The sequence below is a fragment of the Trachurus japonicus genome, chromosome 5 (assembly GCF_045865225.1).
Source record: "Trachurus japonicus isolate A0001 chromosome 5, Traja_1.0".
In the NCBI taxonomy this organism is placed as follows: Eukaryota; Metazoa; Chordata; class Actinopteri; order Carangiformes; family Carangidae; genus Trachurus; species Trachurus japonicus.
In genome coordinates this window covers 30,810,965-30,833,121 of record NC_140911.1, presented here as the reverse complement: position 1 = coordinate 30,833,121, position 22,157 = coordinate 30,810,965, and the positions used below count along the sequence as shown (strand labels likewise).

At 43.7% G+C, this 22,157-nt stretch overlaps 2 protein-coding genes across 5 annotated transcripts; both read right to left on the bottom strand.

The window, feature by feature from the left end:
- Positions 1–117: 117 nt before the first annotated feature.
- Positions 118–8,079, bottom strand: LOC146987914 (rho guanine nucleotide exchange factor 19). Of its 3 annotated transcripts, none has more exons than XM_085777396.1 (12): positions 7,860–8,079; positions 7,636–7,770; positions 6,984–7,045; positions 6,586–6,881; positions 5,685–5,845; positions 5,362–5,514; positions 5,128–5,257; positions 4,964–5,038; positions 4,319–4,411; positions 1,026–1,174; positions 333–497; positions 118–242 (listed from the first exon to the last, which is right to left on the bottom strand). In XM_085777396.1, exons 1-12 carry the CDS (start codon positions 8,048–8,050, stop codon positions 197–199), a joined length of 1,656 nt encoding a protein of 551 aa, XP_085633522.1. In that variant the 5' UTR covers positions 8,051–8,079; the 3' UTR covers positions 118–196. The 3 variants fall into 3 exon arrangements, with proteins under 3 accessions (XP_085633522.1, XP_085633525.1, XP_085633524.1); XM_085777399.1 differs by having other exon boundaries at positions 6,643–6,881; XM_085777398.1 differs by having other exon boundaries at positions 7,666–7,770.
- Positions 8,080–9,653: 1,574 nt separating this feature from the next.
- Positions 9,654–20,218, bottom strand: ddi2 (DNA-damage inducible protein 2). 2 transcript variants are annotated; one of them, XM_085777395.1, is made up of 10 exons: positions 20,107–20,218; positions 19,767–19,938; positions 18,127–18,256; positions 16,938–17,288; positions 16,702–16,828; positions 16,401–16,528; positions 15,915–16,043; positions 14,867–14,970; positions 14,257–14,449; positions 9,661–12,267 (listed from the first exon to the last, which is right to left on the bottom strand). In XM_085777395.1, exons 2-10 carry the CDS (start codon positions 19,902–19,904, stop codon positions 10,766–10,768), a joined length of 2,802 nt encoding a protein of 933 aa, XP_085633521.1. In that variant the 5' UTR covers positions 19,905–19,938; positions 20,107–20,218; the 3' UTR covers positions 9,661–10,765. The 2 variants fall into 2 exon arrangements, with proteins under 2 accessions (XP_085633520.1, XP_085633521.1); XM_085777394.1 differs by lacking the exons at positions 18,127–18,256; positions 19,767–19,938; positions 20,107–20,218 and adding an exon at positions 12,581–12,629 and having other exon boundaries at positions 9,654–12,267; positions 16,938–17,086.
- Positions 20,219–22,157: the final 1,939 nt, after the last annotated feature.

Sequence of the window (22,157 nt, the reverse complement as noted above, 5' to 3'; positions counted from 1 at the left end):
AGAGCAGCAGTGATCTATGATGACGACAACGAGAAACAACTTGAAAACTCCTGTTCAACTCTTTAGTGCCTTTAGCTACAGAACATAAAGTGCAGTGAGGTTAAGGGAAACTGAAGAACATTTAAGTGTGTCATTAAGGCATGAATGTGAAAGTTAGAAGACCCCAGTTGGATGAATATAAAAATCGAAATTCCCATCAGTGTTCACTTGACAGCACCTTCATCCACTCTTCTTTATCTGACCTGCAGCAAAAAGAAAACACAGGAATCACTGATGATTGGCTGCTAATGGAGATTTCTAGGTCATTTAGACTAGAGGACGTCCACTCTCACCTTGTGTATGTTACAAGTATCATGGCGGTCGGGCGACCCGTCTGACTCTGAAGGAGATGCAGCAGGAAGGCTTCTGGGGGTAAACCCAGGACTTCAGTCTTCAGCTGCTCCATGCGCACGTGTGTGGGGAATTCAGCGTGATCCACAACTATGAACCGCTGATCCCTGAGCATGACAGAGCAAAAACAATTACATTTGGAGTAAATGAGTCAGTGTTCTCCCAACTGAATTATCAGAATTTGATATTCAAGGTCATTATTACCCAGACAAATCACATCCTGTCAGTGAGTTCTCCTCTAGGTCGCCTCCCTTTTGCCATTAGGTTTTGGACAGTAGTAACTGCCCAATTTTTATTTTATTTTTTTAAAATCTATGTTATCTTGGTACCATTCCCTCCAATTTAACCAATTAATTATTTACCGACACCAACATTCAACTTGATGCATAGTGCATATCTGTGAATTGTGAAACTGAAATGTACATGCTGGAATGAATGTGTTTATGGACTGGGTAGCTGCAAACCGAGTGGCCCTCAGGATAAACAAAGTTGTATTGAATTAAGTATTTGTTTACAGCTGCTGGTTGGACTGCACAAGTAGGCTATACACTTAAGATTTTTTATTTTATTTTAATTTTGTTAGAAAAGTAATTGTTTCTTTCAGTATGTTAATAAGTAAGTGAGGGCTTGAGTACTTTTTGGAGGAGATGATCAGGATGTCATTGAAGAGGTGCAGGTAGACACTCATGGAGGACGTCCTGGAGTTGTAGGCGCCGCCGGCTGTCAGCCGTCTCATGGGACCATGGTGCGCCAGAAAGCGCCCGCTTACCACCAGAGGAACTGACTGGATAGAGGAGGATATGGTCTGTTAGTTAGGGGATAGGGGAGAGCAGGGTCAAAAGTAACATTTTTCAAATAAATGTCATTTAAAAAGATATTACAGAAAGAAACATTTTTTTGTTGTGATCACCATCTCATATGTGTTCTCTATCAATACCAGGTGTTATTTTGTAAAAATGTGAAACAACGTCGGTGTAATTTGACTTTGAAGAGAAGCTGCGCTTTGTTACTTTTGTCCCTCACAGCAGGGACGAAAGTAACGGGGGTGGGTCAAAAGTAACACGACAATATAAACTGTTCTTATTTTTCTTGTTTTTATTTAAAATGTCTGACAATGCTCTTGTTAACTCTTTGACTGCCAGCCATTCTCACAGCAGCTTCCTCCAGCTTGCCAGGCATTTTCCAGCTTTTTGACTGATTTCCGTAGACCCACCATAATATTATGTACTGTTACTACATACACATTCAATACACATTCAACCCATCAAAGGAAAGAAGAGGGTCTCTAGTTTCCAGCAAAAAAACCTGTTTGTTTCTATCTTGTTCCAGTCTTGTGAAATTGACGGTTGAATATAGGTTAGTTTAGCCCAAAATGCCATTTTGGCACCAAAATCTTGAGAAAAAGAGGTTTTTGTGTCGGCTGTCATTTTCAGGTGGACCAGTACAATTGGCTCCTTTATATTTTGCTTTAGTGACGCCTCAACATCTGTACAGTTGTTCTCTTGTAAACAACAACTAAATCAACACTGACAAATGACTTTTGATGACAAAAGACAAAATATTTAGCTACTGACACACACTTCTGCAGCCTTTTTTCTTTCTTTTCTTTGAGTTACAACTTTTTCTTTCCTTTTTTTTAGTGTGTGTGCGTACGTGACGTGTGCGTGTGCATACGTGTGTGCATACGTGTGTGTGTGTGTGTGTGTGTGTGTGTGTGTGTGTGTGTGTGTGTGTGTGCGCGCGCGCGCGCGCGCGCGCGGATCAGTTCGACAGGTTTTTGTAGCCGAAACACGGCGCTTTAGATCAGATCCAGCTTCCTCTGGTCAGCAGGCAGCGGTCTCACTCACTCTCTCTGTCTCACACACATCTACACACACACAGCCGACAGCTCTGGCTGACGCCCCCTGAACTCACAGCCACAGACATGTGCGCTCACAACCATAGACTGTAAAAAGAATGGACGTAGCGTCCGTGACGTCACCCATTGGTTTTGGTGAGTCTGTTTTGTGCCGCTACTACGGGGGTTTGAGCCGCGCCATGTTGGATTCTACTTGCCATATTTGGAGCGGTGCAGCCGTTGGCCGGCCGAGAGCCCGCCCACTGGCCTCGTAGCAGCGGTCGCCGGACCTGTCACTCAACGGTTCTGCGCCCTAATTGGCCAGAACTTTAAACCTAATAACAGTAAAACGGTAGAGTTTTAAAAAAATTCACCCCCCTCAGAGTGTGTGCGGGGGTAGAAACTATCGGTTGAGACCAAAAAAAATGAAATGTACCAGGCTGTAAATATGTTTTTTAAAGCTGTAAAATCGGCTATTTTAACATGGGGCTCAATTGGAGTTGCTCCCTTCTGGAGCCAGCCCCCAGCGACAGCCCAGGGGATTGCAGCTTTTTGAACGCGGAAGTGAGCTTCACTTCTCAGACCGACAACTGCCCCCTTGCTCACAACAGACACTCCCACCACGTTTACCTCTCGTCACGTTCGCCGGCGCCGTCCGTTCCTCATCCACACTACTGTAGATCGCGGGATTTTCAAGCTGCTATCTGAGTGATTTCTCGCAAAATCTGGCGACTTTCCAAACGCTCTTGACGACTAACGACGAGCGATCAACGGGGTTGTTGTTACTAACGTTTGTGCTTTGTATCACGGAGTTGCACGGAGCTTCAACGAGCTGCCGAGCCGCCATGAGCCCCGCCGCCGCCCCCTCAGCTCTCACCGGCGGCCAGAGTGTCACGGAGCGGCGCCGCTGCAGTCAGACACCCGCTCCGCTCCGTGAGGGGGGGGGGGATACGCTATATTTTTTACATCTCTCAATCCAAATGTGTTTTTCTGCACTTTATTTTGATGATACAAGTCTGATCTTCACAGAGGAGTAGGGCAAGACATTCAGCATGGCGTTGCCATTAAAAAAACGCTAAGACGAGTTATCTCGTCTTTGGCAGACTACGCTTGGATTCGCTAAGACGAGATAACTCGTCTTTGGCAGTGAAAGAGTTAATATGTGATTACAAACATATTGTGACCTTTATCTTATTTAAAAATATATTTAATTTTTAGAACGAACGATCAATGGCGCTCATTTGGATTTTTTTTAACGTTTGTAGATCGCTTATTAGCATGCTGATTTTCTCAAAATTCCTGCTATTTTCTCTAAATGACAGTGTGAATTGGTGTTAAATAAAATTTATTAACTTTTTTTTTTTACTACACTACACCTTGGGACTCGGCCAGAACAGATCTCTGCTGACAGCCTGTTGTCCTGGTCCACTATGACTGGACCACAGTGATCCACTGGTCATGCCCTCCTCCTGCACTTCTCCACTTATATACGGTCACATTGTTTACGCTGTGTGTTTTAATCCCTCCCATAGCACGGTGACCGATTTTTTTTTTGCACAGAATTGCTCATTGTTAATGTGTAGAGGGACGAAAGTAACAGCCGGTACTTTCGTCCCTCTACAAAGTAACGGCTGTTACTTTCGTCCCTCCAGCGACTCCCGACACCCAAACCTGAGCTGCTTCTATACTGAAAAACTCTGACAAGTCAAACTTTAGGATGTGTTAGAGGACTAATTAATGTGTCTAACCATCATAATTATAACACCTGAAACGGTAAACTGATCAACCCCCAAAAAAAATTACCGCTCAAACGAATTTACTTTTCGTCACTGAAAACAGGTTCTTGAGTGTAACTCGGTCAAAGTCAGACATATTCTTAAGATTTTTTGCAGTTCTGTTAGGTCCTGCATGATATACATACTGACCAAGTTAGACATGTCAGACTTGTATGGGCTCGGAGAAAATCGCTTTGTTACTTTCGTCCTCCGTTACTTTCGACCCTGCTTTCTCCTACTGCTGTCTGCAGGTTACACAACACAGTCAAGTCTGTGGCGTAAGAAATCTTGAATCAGTGAGCAGAAACACACCCACCTTCACTTTACTAAAATCCAGCAGCATCTCCAGACAAACCAGCTCCTCGATTTGTTTCATTTTCTGGACCCCCTTGTTGCACTCGGACACGATCTGGTGAGACCAGAACCATGGAGGAAGTTCTCACAGTAATGTACAGGATTGGATTACAACTACTGATACAATGTATACAACTGTCAGGTCAGCAGTCTTCTCTACTAAACCAGACTAAGAGATTTACTGAATTTTGGGTTTTCATTAAATGCAAGCCAACAATAAGAAAAAATAAAGACATGAAATATTTCAGTCTGTGTGTAATGAATCTATATAATATGATCTTCACCGTTTGAACTGAACGACTGAAATTAACTTCCATGATATTCTAATTTATTGGGATGCATCGGCATATTGTTATTGCCAGAGGTGGGCTTAGTTTTAATTTCCTGTGTACTGTTGGGTCTGCTGAGTACTCAATCCATTTTGAATTACTCTGCAACTTAACTGAAATTACCCACATGACTGTAGAAGAACAGTAGTTGAGTCAATGTACCTACACTCACTGGAGCAAGTTATTAACAAGACCATGATGTCAGATTATGTTAGATTTGGTGCAGAATGAGTGCAGAGCTCTGAACAGTTGAGAAAGGAAAAAAACAACTGTGTTACCTCATGAATGGCTTCTATTGCTTTTTCAAGATTTGAAACTGAATCAGAATCCGGTTCAGTCTGTTTCAGGATGTTCTGAAATCAAAGGGGAAAACACTTCACGTTGACTTATGAATCATTGTGTACCAAGTTGAATTTCCTTTGAGCTCGACTGAGCCGTCTACCTCCAGCAGAAGTTTCACACGAGTGATTCTCTGGAAGGGCAGGACCAGGAAGGACTTGAGGCTCTGCCGCTGACACACCGGCTCACTCTCAAGCTTCTTGAGCACAGACAGAAAGTGTCTGTTCTGCTGCCTTGAAAGAGAGTGAATATGGCTCATGAGGGAGTTGGTGGTCTGTGTGTGTGTGTGAGTGTGTGGAGTGTGTGCTGTGGTGTTGATCACAGAGCAGGGACTTACAGCAGCTGGTTGACGAGGGCCTCCTGGTACATCATGTTAGTCACATAGGGAACATAGAGAGAGCCAAACTCAGGGCAGTGCTGCAGCACGATGTCTCCAACCTGACACAGCAACACACTCTCTCCCAGCCGCATCTCTAGATCCATGAGAAACCTAGAAGGAAGAAGAAGTAGTAGTAGTAGTAGTAGTAGTAGTCGTAGTAAGGAGAAGGAAGAAGAAAGGAGGAAGAAGAAGAGAGAAGGAAAAAGAAGGAAGATTGGCTCTGGCTCAGCATCAGCATCACCAGACCAAAAACAGAAGCAGCAGTGTTTGTGGGAACTCACTTCTCGCTGGCTGCCGTGACTCGACGGATGTTGGAGAATAGAGTATGATGCTCCATTCGAGACAGGGTCTGTTTCAGTGCTTTTGATGCATGGAAATGATTGACAGCAACTCCCAGGCTCCTCAGGTATGACGCCTCAGATCCAATCAACTCAAACATTGACTTTGTAAGGACAAAATGAGAGGGAGCAAGAAAATTACCATCTCTTGATGAACAACAGATGATCCTAGCGTATCCATGAAGATTCCAAAGCCAATGAAAAACTAAAACAAGAATTTAACTTGTCCTGATAAATGTTGTCTATAGCCAAAGCCTGAGAAAGAGCCTAGGGTGACCAGCTCTAAAATATGGTGGTGACCAGTTTTTAGAAGAGAAGACTGAACGGCTGTGGTGCTGAGGCCTACGCAGAGCAGGGAAGTCAATGTATTGGTTTTGGTCATTTCATGGGATTGACAGTAAAGAAAGACAGCCATCATATTATACATGTTTGTTTCAGTATAGAAGAGTCCATAGACTATACTGAGATTAATGTCAATATTGCAACCCAGTGCAGAATAAGAGTGAAATGCTAAACTAAGAAGCTTGAAATTGAAGCCAAAGGTAAACATTAAATGTTGACATGCTTGTTGCAGGAGCTAATACAGCTAATATTTGCAGTATTAACAGGTTACATCCTGTATATCTGACATCCAGCAGTAACACATCACATCAACAGGATGAGACGATGACCAAGGTCAAGTGTTTTCTCCAGTTCCTGTGGCAATCACTCCTACTACACTTGTCTTGCTCATTCTTTAATATAAAAAAGGGGTGGGGTGGGGGTGGAGGAGCATAATTTCATATGATATCAAAATTAGTCTAATGTCTGAAATATCCCGTGTGAATTAAGAAGCTTTCCACACCTCCTGAAGGCGAATTTCTCTGGAGGTCAGTGTGTTGATCAGGCCGGACGCCTTCACCTCGTCCAGCTCTTGCCACAGTGTACATGGAGTCACCCTGACGGGGTGGGGCGGAGGCGAGGGCAAGGGCGAGATCAATTCAGCAGGGCAGTCTGATCTAGGGGACTTACACTGAGCGATAAGACGGGACTGCACTCCCTGCAGACACTGAGGCCTTATCAGCTCAGACACAAAGCTCTTGTTGAGCCGGTGCAGGTCATCCCTCAGCGCCTGCAGACAGTAGTCCTGATACAGAGGGACTGCAGATCAGAGCGCGACAGATAGACAGTCAGGGGCTGTTACAGTTTCTAGGAGTGTCGACACCAAAAGACACGAGGCCTTGAGCAGAAAGGTCAACTTACAGATATGGATATACTTGGACTGGAACGATATGCTCGGTTCCTCCTCCTCAGAATCTACCACTCTGGGTGGAATAAACAAAGTCATATTAACATTTTGTCAAATTCACTTTTGCCATAATCCCTATAGTTTTAGGAGTAGGTTCAATAGCTTTCATTGTCGGTGCAAGCTGTTTTTAGATTGGCAGGGCAGAGACGCGAGCTCTGCAGGTCAAAACAAGTTGTGACCAGCACATTCACTACACTATGGAACGTTACAAGAGTTGTTTTCTAAATGTGTATAGCCAGATCTACATCCCAGATATGGCTGCTGGGCAGAGACTTCAAAAGAGCAAGCAGTTCCGAGTATTTGCTTCATGTGTGGTAATGATTATGTTATCATTTCATAACGTGGCGAATGTGCAGATCACAACTTGTCCACAAGAGTGCTCTTGTTTGATGATGAGGGGAAATACCGGGCGCCTCCGTTGCATTAGCTGAGCAGCTCACGTTCTGCCCCACAGATCTAAAAACAGCTTGCACCGACAATTAAAGTAACAAACCTACTCCTAAAACTATACGGATTACGGCAATAGGCGAATTTGCTAAAAAATGTTGAAATATCCCTTAAGTTTAATGTCCACATCAAACAGTGCAGGTTTATAGCATGTCTTACCCCTCTGAACAAGTTTCCTCTTCATCTAACAAGCTGGGGACAGAGAACAACTTGGGCACCGTGTGTATTTTGCCCAGATCCCATGTGTTCTTCAAGGCCACTGCTCTGATTGCAGAGGAAAAGTCCAAAGGGGGACTAGGACAGGACAGAGATGTTTTATTGCCATTATCCTAAGTAAAGAAAAAGATTACCTGACTGCTCTAGCTGCACCATGTTCCACTTACCTGCCTCCATCCTCGGGCTGGTTCAGGGAGTCAGTGCTCCCCTCAGGGCTCCTGCTGTCCAGGGCGGGGACATCTGAGGAAAGCTGCTCTCCTGTCTTCATCGCTGACATTTGTGATATCAAACTACTCACAACATGACCATTTCCAAAGTAGGAGTGCAGATTATTGACAATGCAACTGCAGCAGTGCATGCAAGTGTCTTTCTGACCTCTTTGCCCTCCGTCCCAATCACTCAGATTAAATACCCTCTGACTCTGAGCCTCTGGTGGCAATCACTAAAACTAGAGTCAGGTGTGTTTTTTTTTCCTCACACAAACCAGCGTTTCACTGAACGTTACGAGGCGGAGGTGTTTTTGAGGTAAATTCATGCAAAACATCTGATGCGCATTCCTGACAGGGACAGTTTTTCAAAGCAGTCTCTGCATTTGCCTCTAACTCCGTCTTGTAACGTTCTGTTATCTCATAGCGTGGTCAATGTGCAGGTCACAACTTGTCGGATTGTGTTTTTTTTCCTTTTCTTTAGAAATATGTTTATTGATTTTCAATGAGAAAAATTAAAAATTATATAAAATAACGAAAAAAGAGAGAAAAATAAGTAGAGGAAAAAGAGAAGAGAAGAAAACAGAAAAAAAGGAAAGAACACAGCACATCAAGCGTTACAACGATATTTCATGGTCATAAAATGGGTATCTACTATAAACAGAATATAAGAAATAATAAAATAAATAAGTTGGTACATAATATATACAAATTCGTACTCTTGTTTGCACTGTGAGGTTTTGTACAATAGCTAGTATACGGGCTCACACTTTGAAGGTAATTCAGTACAGGGTCCCATGTTTTATCAACCTCTATCTTCATTGTAGAATCTCAGTCTCTCCAGATGTAAAGTGTTTGACAGTTCTCCCATCCACAAATTATAAGTAGGCACAGAGTCTGTTCTCCACACTCGTAAAATCAGCTTTTTATCACCACCCCGAATTGAACTGCTCTTCTTTCAAATTTATTAACAGAAGAAAGGACATTTGTGGCCCCTAGAATGGCAACCAGAGTGTTTGGTGCCAGATTCTTACCAAAAGCCTTAGAAAAAGATTGAAAAAAACAATTCCAAAATAAATGAAGTTTATGCATGTCCAGAATGAATGTGCTAGGGTACCTATTGAGGATTTACATGGGTTACATGTTGGTGGGACATCTGGGTAAAATTTATCTAGCTTTTCTCGCGAGTAATGGAGTCTGTGGAGCGATTTATAGTGTATTAGGTTGTGTTGGATTGTGTATTTGATGAGTTTGATGAGGGAAACCAAGAAATCCCATTAGCCTCCGTAGCGTAGCTCTGAGCAGCTCGCGGCTCAGCTCAGCCGTTCTACAGCAGCTTGCACTGACAAATAAAGGTAACAAACCTACTCCTAAAACTATAGGGATTATGGCAATGGGCCATTTTGCCAAAATGTTGAACTATCCCTTTAAGTGTGCAGTTTAGTTACAGTTTACTCAGATGAAGGAACCATCAATGTTTTTTGTTTACTTCTCATAGCTCAGCACCACCAGAGGTGTGAGCTCTTGTGAGATTCATGCAGTTTTTTTTATCTTGCAGCCAAAGATTAAAAAAATATATACCGGTATATGACTATATATATCTTAGTGCGCCCCTGGGAGAGATAAGACTTTATTTTCTGACGTGAGCCAGGGGGGAGTGCAACACCTGAGTGAATGAAAGGAGGAGGGGTGATAGTTGTTTAGAGCAACCATCAGTTGTTTGGTGTTTTTGAAAATGACCGATGACAGATAATGTACAAATACTAGTTCCATTTTATTTGCAATTTAAAATTTTCATACAAGATAAAAGTAAATAATTCAATCTGCCTGAACATTGTTGGTATATGACTCAAAGCCATTAAAATCCTTGATATATGACGCACTGACAAAAACATTTGACAGTCGCAAATGGCCATATTGGAACAGATTAGAAAATGAAAATGGATGTTTTTTTTTTTTAAGGTATGAGCACACGCACTATGATGATTTGACACAAAATGGACTTTTTGAACAGTAGCTACAAACCTTTTTTTTGTCATCTACACATGGTAAGACTTTCAAACTGGAGAATGATACATACAGTACAAGATACCTTCTGTAATACACATACTGATTTTGGGAAGAAAAAAACCCATCTATGATCATACTTCAATAAACACACTTGATATTTCACTGATGATGGCTGTGAATTTGGGGGTTTCCACATTACTGCAGAAATGATTTGTAAACTTGAGCAAAAAAAATAAAAATAAATCATCAACCCTTCCAAACTGCAGCAGTTCCCACAATGTTGTTTCTCTATAAGTGGGTTGTGATAAGTGAATTGAAGGGGTTCCTTTCATATATCCATGTCAGTGCTGAGTGATCTAAAGCTGACCAGATGGTGTTAGTCTGCCATAGGGAGCAGCAGAAGAGCTACTCCAGTCTGAGATAATCTTATGGTTGCTCCACAAATTGTAGTCTTGCATAATAATAGTTTATAAGATGCCAAAGGGGGAATTATAAGAACCAGTCACACACTGGGCATTTAATAATATGTCAATGTTGGACGAACAAAACAAAAAGAAAAGAAAAAAAAATCAATCTATTATACCAAATCTCTAAAAACCAATGAAATGGGTGGGCACCCAAAACATCTGCATGCAAACACACCTCACATATCTGTTATATCCAGAAAAGTAATACCAGTTGTCCTGTTTGTTCTCGGATATTCTGTACGACAAACCAAGAGACAGCGTTTCCCTGTGTGTATACGTGCTCCCTGTTAAAAAGGGACTGAGACATCTGGATCAGTAACAAGGTATAAATAAGACAGATGCTGAGTTTGGGGGGAGGAGGCTGGGGGACTCGCATGAGTGGTCATGAGTCTAGGTGGGCACAGTGATGCTGCGGGCTAGTAGCGCCAGCAGGGCCAGCTCCACCACCCCGTGGGCTTGCTCCAGTGCCTCTGCAGCCTCCCTTGCAGAGAAGCCCGCTGCCTGGATTCTCTGGATGTGCTCAGCTGGAAATTGTTCTATAAAGGGATGCGGAGACGGGAGGAGAGGGGCTGCGGATGTGGGCTGCGGGGCTGGAGCGAGAGTTGGGGCGGGGGCGGAGGGGGGTGAGGTGCTCGAGACTTCCTCAGGCGAGCCCACCGCCATGGACAGCGGGCTGAGGAAAGTCTGCTCAGTCTGGAGGCCCAGAGTGTCCGGGGAGTTGGTGCCAGAGGCTTGTCCGTCTGCGACCCCTCGCCCCTGCTGCCCCTCGGGAGGTTCCCTGAACTCCAGGCTCCCCGTCGGATCGGGGGGACCCTCACTGGGCTTAGGCTGAAGATCGCAGGTGTTGTTGGCTCCGTCTAAGCCACATCCGTCTGCCCCCTTCTCCCCAGAGCAGGTGGGGTGCTCCGGCGGCCCTTGCTCCTCCGCGGGTTCTGCTGCGTCTCCGCCGGGATGCTCGTCCTGGCCGGACGGGTCGGGCGCGGCAGACTTCGACGGTCCCTCTTCGGACGCGGCAGCAGCTTGGTTGGCTTTGGCATCGCTTGGTTCTTCACCAGCTGTAATGGCAGTAGATGGGGCGGGCTGGGGGGTTTCGGGGGTCGGGGTGTGCGGCTCGGGGGCCGCTTCGTCTGGGTCCTGTCTGAACGGGTGCGAGGGGGAGCAGGAGGTGCTGCGGTTCTGTCGGTTGTTGGACACGAGCAGCTCGTGGAGCTCCATCAGGGCGGCGGCCAGCGAGGGGATGCTGTCGGAGCTGGAGCAGCGCTCTCCTTCGGGCTGGTCCCTCTCCGAGGCCGCCGCGGCGTGGGAGGTAGGGGGGGACTCCATTTCCACCGAGTCGCATTGGCTGGGGACGCTCGGGCAGGCTTCGGTGGTGTCGGCCTCGTCGGACTCGGCCATCTCCTGCTCCATGGGCTGAACGGGGGAAAGTTCCTCTGGGTGGGGGGGCGCGGAGCTGTTTGCTACCTCCAATGATTCAGCGTCACCGTCTGTGGCTGCACAAAGCGCCTCGCCCTCCGGACGCTGCGGTAACGTAGGCATGTCGGCGGGAGGGGCGCGCGGCGGGGGGGTGTCCGAGGACGGACTGGGTACGCGGGGCACTTCAGAGTCGCTGTGGACAGGCAGAGGGTGAGGCTGGACCTGATGAGCTGCCGAGCCGGCGGCCTCTGGTGGGGTGGGAGGCCGGAGCGGCTCCTGAAAGCCGGGCGGGTCCTGGCTCCGCCCGGGTGCCGAGGCCTGCTCCATGTCGGCCGGGGCAGACTGAGAGCGATCCAGGGTCTGGGGCGGGCCAGAGGAAGGGTTGTGGGAGGGGGAGGTGGATGAGGACATTTGGTCTAAGGTTCTGGGTAATGTGAATGGTGGGGGCTGTGGTGAGGTAGTTTGTCCATCTGCAGTGTCTATTGTAAGAGAAAATATAACTGGGAATTAAACAGCTGGAACGTGTATGAATCTTGTCTGGGAGCACCACTTTGACTAATGTGCATTTTCATAAAAACTGTCAATAATGAAACTCTTGAAATACTCGAGAATTGTTTATATCGTTTGTTACATGTGCTATTTATCCCACTTTAACAGTTCTACGTACACACATATAAAAAAATGCAAAAATACAACATCAACTAACCGATCCAGCAGCAAAATAACAGCAAAGTAAAAGAAATCAACAGCAATGGACTTAGCACTGGCAATGGACTTGTGATTTTGCAGTACCTGGTTGGTAGGGCCCTCTCCAGCTGTCTCCAAATGCATCAGTGCTGTCCTGCTCAGGGGTTAGGGCACACACCACACACATCATGCAAAGGGACGGAGAAAGTTAGCAGTCACACACACAGGGCATGCACCAACCTATCAGCCTTTTCACACACACAGATGTGAAAAGTGTCATCCAAAAACAAAACAAAAAACACACCCCAACTTGAGCCTGTGTCCTGATACAGAGGTCAATCTGTGATAATAATCCCAACCCCCCAAATGAGATCGCTTCAGGACTTTGGTAAAAATCACTTTGGACGTGAGTGAGAGACTGTCGGCCGACTGACTGCGTCTCAGCTCTGCTGTGGCTTCCTGTGGCAGTCGCACTTATGTTTACGTGAGCCTTGAAAAGCGTTAAAGGGAAACCTATGATTATGTTTTGGCCATATCGAAGCACAAACAAGACCTCATGAATACAGTCAGTCTGATTCTGCCAGTGGAACTAAAATGTTTTTGGACCCATTTAATCAAATACCCCATAAAAGAAGAGACTTCCTTCAGAAAACAATTACCAGTACCATTAACTCTATCAACTTTATATTTAAAATCACACACATTGCAAGTTTGTGTTGGAGCAAGCAGTCTGACTGATGTGTACCATCAGTCCCACAGCTTCCTGTAACATGACAAACAACCATCTTATGATCATTAGAAAGCTTTGAGAATATAATATAGTCTGAGAATATAAAAAACAACTGACTGTGCTTGGTGTGACTGAGACTCTGGGAGTTATTGAAATGACGTAGTAATGATGTTTTTATCATTTAGTATAGCAGCACTCTGCAGGGATCTTCAGCCATTGTTCAAGCATACACATGGAGAGCATCACCCCTATTACTTCTCACTCAATCTGTATCAGTGGTTAAAGGACACCTAAAGGTTTAGTTCAGCTTTTTTGAAGTGGGGTTGTATGAGCTATGATATCTTGCCAAATAAATGTTTATTTCATGGTCTGTGTAAAGTATTGCTGGGTTAGAATTAGCATTACATATTCCTTCCTATTTGTCTTTGTAGGTGGCTTCAAGTGCCGGTCTCACACTTCCTCAGATCCATCTGCACTAAATCTGGCTAAATTCACCAGTCAAAACTGAGATGACTCTTTGTCTGGAAATATATGTGTTAATGCACCAACATCATCATACACACCATGGGCAGGTGGTATGGGCTGAAGATCATTTGGAACAGATCCTCTACAGAGGGTTTTAAAGCACACAGAAAGCAGCTCTGTGGCATGTCGGCTTATCTGCCCCGGTTACTGTCATATAGAGGTGTTTTATCTATAGTTATGATACAGAAACAAAGTTAAACTAAATCATTACTGTTTCCCTTTAAGCCCCAAAAGCTTGATTTCAGCCAAGATCTGATTTGTCTTCTCTTTTTTTATACACATGCTTATATCTGGCCCAAAAGCTTTCAGTGACCTGCCCTGACCTTATTCCAAAGCACATTTAATCTGCTGTAGTGATGACATGAGATGATCATATGACTGAAAATCCAGATGACTTCATAAATGAGGTTGAGAGTAAGAAGCTTTAAGTGGCACATGCAAATGTAGTTGTAACTGAGCTGAACAAAGCTCAATGAAAACCAGGCTGCAGTGCAGGGCTGTGGGGGAGGAGGGGCAGCTGTCTTACCGCTTTCTTGTATGGATCTCTGAAGCGCTTCTGCCAGTTCTCTGTCAGCCATCTCATCTGGACGGGCATCTTCACGCCCCTCTGCTCCGTACGCCAAGCGGGCACACTCAGGCAGCTCCGCTTCAGACAGGAAGCGAGTCTCAGTGCCTGTGGTGCCTATTAGAAGCACACTCTTCTTCAGGTCGATCGAACACTGCAAGAAGAACAGAGCAAATACTGAACCTGGGTTGTTTTTCTTATTTTCTGTACATTGAGTATAAAATGAACAAAAAATGGAAACACTTTCTTCATTTTTATTTTTAAGGCCCTTCCATTGCTTTACTCCCAGATGTTTCTGTTTTAGCTGATCTGTATAGTGCTATTTTTTAATCTATTCTTCATGTTATTTCTTCATCTCTTGGCACCTTTTTTGATTTTATTGTGTTTGTGTTTCTTGATGCTTTTATGTAAGCTCAACATTCTTGTGTCTAAGCCCTTTTCACTTATCCTTTGCTCGGCTAAACTGTAACTGAGGTCTCTACCTCAACGTATTAAAGTTTGAATGAATGTATGTAACTCCGTACAGTCTCGTTCAGTCCTGCAAACTGATCAGATAAAAAGGGGCTCACACCTGGTGTCTCTTCAGCATATCCAGGCCCAGCAGCATGTCCATGGGTTGGTCCTCCAAAATGGAGAAAGAGCAGGGAAGGAAGTCCCCCTCTATCTGGACCTGAGCTAAATGAGGAGGTGAGATGACGACAACAACATTTACGCTCCACTAAAACGTTACATACAGGAATGAATACAGATGTCACTGAAGGAAAACACCAAGTATGGGAGAATGATTCTACCTTCAGATCACAACCTGTGACAACACAGTTTTGATGGTAATTTATTTAGACTTAGCTGTGAATACCTGCAGGAAGTTAGAAGACTGTATCTTCTTCAATGCATTTAGGGTTAAAGGGATAATTCAACATTTTGGCAAATTGGCCCATTGTCATAATCCCTATAGTTTTAGGAGCAGGTTCATTACCTTTATTTGTCGGTGTGATCCAACAACTCCAACACACAAGTTGTGACCTGCACATTCACCACACTATGAGATTATAACGAAACGTTACGAGACAGAGTTGTTTTCGAGGTTAATTCATGCAAAACCACTGCTGCGCAAGTTTTTGGGCAAGCAATCTCTGCATTTGCCTCGAAAACAACGTTCCGTTATTATCTGATAGCGTGGTGAATGTGCAGGTCACAACTTGTCCACCAGAGTGTTTTGGAGTTGTGGGATTGTGTATTTGATGAGTCTGATGAGGGAAACCAAGAACTCCCATTAGCCTCCGTAGATTAGCTCTGAGCAGCTCACGGCTCTGCTCCGCCGTTCTAAAAATAGCTTGCACCGACAATTAAAGGTAGCGAACCTACTCCTAAAACTATAGGGATTATGGCAATGGGCCAATTTGCCAAAATGTTGAACTATCCCTTTAAACCAATGTTGATAATGTTACTAACAAACATTTCAAAAGAAAATCCTAGAAATTTGATTATCATTCCAAAGAGAACAGGGAGTGCACTCAAAGATAATATCCAGCTTTTATGTTAACCATTTATATTTCTAGGAACTAGTCTGGACTTGCTTTTATTACTTCAAAAAAATTAAAATAATAAATCACACCAACCCAAATGAACTCTGCCAATGATCTTCTGGGTACCCACTCCCTTGGCGATCCCGGCCCAGCGTCGGTCCACCAGCCGCATGATGTTGCAGCGCTCGGCACATGCTTGGCTCATGATGGTCATCTGGGCCCCTAAAAATAAGGAGCATCAGGTTCTATGAAATGTACGAAATCTGAAGTAGTAAAAGCCCAATCAAGTCAAAAATCTGTGGCAATAAGGTAAACGATACTGATAAAAGTGTAGTAAACTTTAATGCTATTTGCTGAGCAAACAGAAAAAAAGGTGATGACAGTACAAACTGTCGCTGGACAAAACACAAGATTACATTGAGAGTTACATAACAGCCAATACTGTCACAACGTAAATACCTGCTGAGCCACAACAGTGAAACAGAAACACTGCAGTGCACCGACATTTCAGTACCATTCTGGCTCTTGGCCAAAAGAAAATTGTAGCTGCATCTTAGACCAGGAAGTAATGCTCATTACCTGAGTCAACAAAAGCTTTCACAGGGTGGCCGTTGACCTTGCAGTTGATGTAGAGCATAACCACCTGCCCAAAGCTTTCTGGGGCTTCCTCCATCGCAATGGTCATGTTTTCTTCCACGTTGTGCTGTCTGGAATATGCACAAATCCAAGGTTAAGACAATTGGCTTTTCAAATAAGAATAAAAATATGTTGCCTGTGTGCTGTGAAGCTGTTGCTTCTCTTCAGAATATTCTGATCTACTTGGAAAATACAGTGATGTTTATAAAATAATCAACAAATTTTTCACTGCTGAATAAAGTACCTAATGTCCTCCTCGATCTTTGCCTGGGCATCCAAGTCAAAAGGATCAGCCGTGAGGAGTCTGATCCTCTCTTGCTCTCTTCTGGCTCGATCCTGTTGTTGCTCCAACAGCACTTTGGTGAAACGCTCTGAGGAACCAGAAAGTCACACACGATCAACTCATAAGTTGTCAAAAACTGAGGACTAGAAACAAATCCTGGCATGTTGTGGTTTGTTTTGTTTTTTTGTTCCACTTACCCAAGTCTCCACTCAGAAGGGCTTCGGCGAGTGGTGGGTTTCGCTCCTTCAGGAGTGAAAGTTCATGTGGATTGGATAGTAGCATCTGCTGGAGTAAGGCAGGGTCGTCCATCCCCTGAGGAGAGGAGCCGCGAAAGGCCGTTGGCGTGGAAGGTTGTGCAGGACGCTGCTGCTGCTGCTGCTGCTGCTGCTGCTGCTGCTGCGATGGCGACGGCTGTGGCGACGGCTGTGGCTGCGGCTGCGGTTGTGGCTGCGGAGCCGGTTGCTGTGGCCTTATTGCACCACGCTGACCGCTTGAAGAAGAGGAGGTGCCTGGGACTGTGATGGAACGAAAGTCGATATGGGGCAGACCTAAGGGCCGGAGAGGATGAAGAACAAGATGTTGAGATACTGCATCTAAGACTGCTTATTAAATAGACATGGAAAGTTTATTTGTACAGCCCAACAGTTTGTCTCAAAGGGCTTTACACAGCATCATAACATCCTCTGCCCTCGGCCCCTCACATCGACTGAGGGAAAAACTACGAAGAAAACCCAGGGACAAAGGAGGGATCGACATGGAAGATGGAATAATTTGGAGAATGGGGTAGTGCAGTGAGGAGGAGCTGACGAAGCCAACCTCCGGTGGGCAAGTTGGTTCATAAACAGTTAGATTAATCCAGTGTTTTTCAACCTTGGGGTCGGGACCCCATGTGGGGTCACCTGGAATTCGAATGGGGTGGCCTGAAATGTCTAGTAATTGAAAAGAAAAATTACTGATACAAATATTCTTTTAACTAATTATTATCCTTTTAAAATTATGATTAAAAACAACACAAACAATCTTAAACAACTGTATTCTATACTTTCACTTCCTCAAATGTAAATCGAGTTGAATTAAAATTCAGCATTTAAAAATATCTGAACTGGCGCATCTTGATTGATGGCCAGAAATTTGTGATGTCAAAATGGGGTCACGAGCCAAAAAAGGTTAGGAACCACTGCATTAATCTGATATGTCTTTTCAATGTTGTGACGTTCCTTATACTTTCAGTGGTTTATCTTGATTTTATTGCCAACTGCTTCCATAGTGAAAAATGCCTGCGAGTCTACCTTGCTAACCAGCACCATTCTTACATGTGAGATACGTGTCTGCTGTCCTTTTACCGCCATCCTGATGTGGTTCATGTAACTTCAACACATGTATTACCTGGGAAGGCTGGCTGAGTTGGTGGGGGCCTCCTGTCTGCCTGCCTAAGCACCACCACATCTCCATCCTTAACACCATAGGTCCCCAAGGCACGAGTCGGGTCTTTTAGGGGCTGTTCTACATATGTGATCTGGACATAGAAAAATACACAGCATTTAATTCAATGAAATACACAGTTTTAATAACTAGGCAATATAACCCAATACATGATGGAACAACAACTTCTAACACAGATCTACAAAAACACATTAATGTTAGCTGCCTACCTGTCTGCTATCATGCATCAGGGGAATTTATCATTCTCACTTTCTGTTTCCAGCGTGCCCACAGCTAGATTTCATTACATACCACTCTATAATAAGAATGGAAAGCGGGTGAGGTACTTTCAAAGCCTATGCTCTCAGGTTTAAGTAATGGATTGGATTGTGAAGTTTGTACATTTTAGACTGTGGGAAACACATATAATCCTCACGGATTTACCTGCTGATTACTCTAAACATTTTGTTTATGGAATATAGGAAAACACTGTAACATCTCTGTTCTCAAATGTGCATGTTTCCCAGTTTTCGTCACAGTGAACTTGTATGATTAAGCATAAAATTTGGCCAACTTGAGCTCATGGGCATTTTCACTATTTTCTAACATTTGACTGACTAATAATCAATAAGTACAGAAAATAATTGTTAAATGTGCAGATAATGGTAATAATTGATAGTTGCAGCTTTACAGTTCTCCTACAGTAAGATGATGAATCTCACTATATTTGTTTTATATTACAAAATGATTGTGTTATGTGAACAACGTGTCATTGTTGTTTTTGAAGGCAACCTGCACCCTGACAAATGAAGCATGGTGCAGTACTTTGCTGTCATCTATGCTGAATCCAAAATATGGAAGTGATCCAGATAGGTGTTTCCATGTATTACAAATGTGACCCACTACACAGAAAATAATAAAAACACAAAAAGTAACCAAAACAGTCAAGGTTGCTCTACCAGACATGAGTCACATGGTTGAGAACATACTGATACTTTAAGCTAATATAAATTGTACATTGACGCTGGGGCTGTTTTGATGAAATGTCATGCAACAGTTCCATTTGTTGGACAACTATTTAGTGGCTCATCATTTACTTCACCACGTCACACGACGTCAATAACAGTGTACAAGTGGCTGCTCATGGACATACAGGACAACAAAGCTAAATATAGATAAACTGATAGTCGTGTGTTCAGCTCAAAACAGAATTAAACACAGATCTTTACTCTGTAGGTCTCGCGGCCCCGTCTCCTAAATACCGTTAGAAAACCGACAACTACCGTTTATTGACGGCGGCGTCAAAGCTTTGTGATGAGTTAAAACAAGATAAGCAGCTACAATGGTTCATTCGGTAACCACGAGACAACAATTAGCTTGCCATAAGGCTGACCCTCGGCCAGGCCAGCGCTGCTCACGGACGAGGCCGACACCTCGTAACCGTTTGTGACGGTTGGGGGCACGAGTCGGTCGTTTCTGTCTGTTGTTGGAGTTTCACAACAGCGCGTGCATGAAAACAGCAAAAGTCCGATTCATGCTAGCGACTCGGCTAGCTAGCTGTTAGCTCCGTTAGCTCCGCGGCTAAGGCGAGTCTGGAGTCTAACCTGGATTTCCCCGGCTGGGATTCCTGACTCCAGTTCACAAAGTGCTACAAAGTCTCTCAGCTCCAGGTCCGGGGACACATCGAGGGCGAAGGTGGTTTCTGGGCGATCCCTCGGCGCGCAGAAAACGGTGACCAGCATCGCTTTTTCGGGGCAGGATCACTGGACAAACCCGCTGTAACAGATTGCGGTTAGTGCTGTAACTTAGCTTACCTTGTTTTCACAATGGAAAACAGTTATTACTTTGGTTTTTCCTACAAATTTAAAGACCAGTTCAATTAGAAATTAATGATAAAAGGGAGACTGGTAGTACATCAAAAGACGGTGACAGCTTTGCACTTACTGGGACGAAGCCTGATGTGACAGTTTCTCTTTTAACAACAACTAAACATCAAGTATTGCTCAGTAGTGCCGCATTTCATCCTGCTTGTTTTTCGACATGTCGTATTACAGGAGTGTCAGTCGTGGGCGTTTCTTCTTCATTGTTGTTTCCGGCAGAGTAGACTGGTCGAGGCGTGTTACTGCCCTCCACTGGACCCCAATTTTACTGTTTTCTTTATTGTTTTCTTCACCTCCCACTTTAGTCAGCCATGTGCATAGCACTCAATTATCCCTGGACATTTTCCTACACTGTGTAAAACAGTGTTATCAAAACCCATAGCTAACAATGGCTGGCAGTGGCTAGTTAAATGTGTGTGTGTGTCTATAGGCTACTACACATGAATGAATATTAAAAAAAAGATATGTCTAATAGCCTACAACATTAATACACAAACATACAATCATAAACACGCCAGGGGTTGACAGCACGACAGGAAAAAAGAAAATAAACGTATTCAGTGAATATTTGGTAAAACTTACTGAGATCATACGTTTTTACAGCTTAAAATCACACATGGAGGAGATTGTTTAAGTAGCCTAATAAAACAAATTTATTTACTTACAAAGCCCTGCTGATCTAAAAACAGCTTGCACTGACAATTAAAGGTAATGAACCTACTCCTAAGACTATAGGGATTGGCAATATGGTGAATTAGCCAAAATGTTGAAATATCCCTTTAACTCAACATAACTGACCTCACAAATGAGACAATAGGTGGGGTTAGACACCTGCTAGGCGACACAGACAATAGCGGGGTACAGACATAAACCATTGCTTCCATAATGTAGGTAAATGAAACATAATGTGAACGGAGACTACAAATGGAAACCTATCATGAAGTAAACTTAAAGCTCTTAATCTCAAATTAAATAGATCTCAATGAAAAAAATACAGCCTTAAAGGTGGCCACACATAACAGCCACCTTTACAGTAAGTTGAGTATTTTGTCCAAATGCCCCATCCTGACAAATACTCTAAGTGAACTGAATGTTTTTGGTAGAAGAAATCCATCAAAGCAATAGTTATATACTGCTTTCACGAGAATAGGGCAGATATGAGCAACCTGAAAACAATGAGGCATTAAAACCAAGTCACTGATACAGGATGACTAAATGTGAGGTGCATGATAATGAGCTGGGTGCAAAGTCACTCTTTAACCTAGAAGCAAAAAGCCAAAGTCAGCTCATGCTTTATTTTATTAAGAACTAATTTGTGTGGTTCGCTATTTCCTGATAAAAGTCTGATTTAACATGAAACACATCAGGATTCACATCTAACTGCTGCCAATGCCAAAGGCTGCCAATGCTGCCTTCATGATAAGGATAAAGAAAAGTAAATGTTATAGGACCGTAGTAAGTAATAAGAGGAATTTAGGCCTATTATCTTAGTTTTATTATTTGGTTCAAACACAAGTTGCTTATTATAAGAAGCACCAATGTTAATCTGAGGGAACATGAGAGATTCATATATGATGACCTACAGTTTTTGCGGTAGGCTATATCTCATTTCTTGCAATAGTGTGTTTACTGTGGCTGCAGCTTGTGGGATTTTGGAACAGGAAATATATAACATTACGCTAACCACATATTACGTTTTACTTCCAAGTAACTGTTTGCAATTGCTGCTGCATAGATAAGTGCATAAATCCGAGCACATCCTGAGTGCTACCTTGAAAGGTGTGAGAAAAGGAAAAACAGCAAACACAAACAGAAAATGCAAAAGCGTGCCGTCTGTCACGAACCCGGTTAGCTAGTGACAGTAAAGACAATTTTTTTTCAATGATAATTTTTTGCTGACACATAGGCTACTACACAATTCACCATCTATCCTTTGAATGGCACTGGAGTGGCGCAGTTGACTGGACTCAGCCTCACAAAGATGATGCACAGTAGCACCGAAGTGTCATATAAACTCCTGTTATTAATAAATCAAAACTGTGTGGGATTATTTAACAACATGAACAATAACTCATTCACACACTCTCTCCATACACCATTCACCGTCTGTCTGAG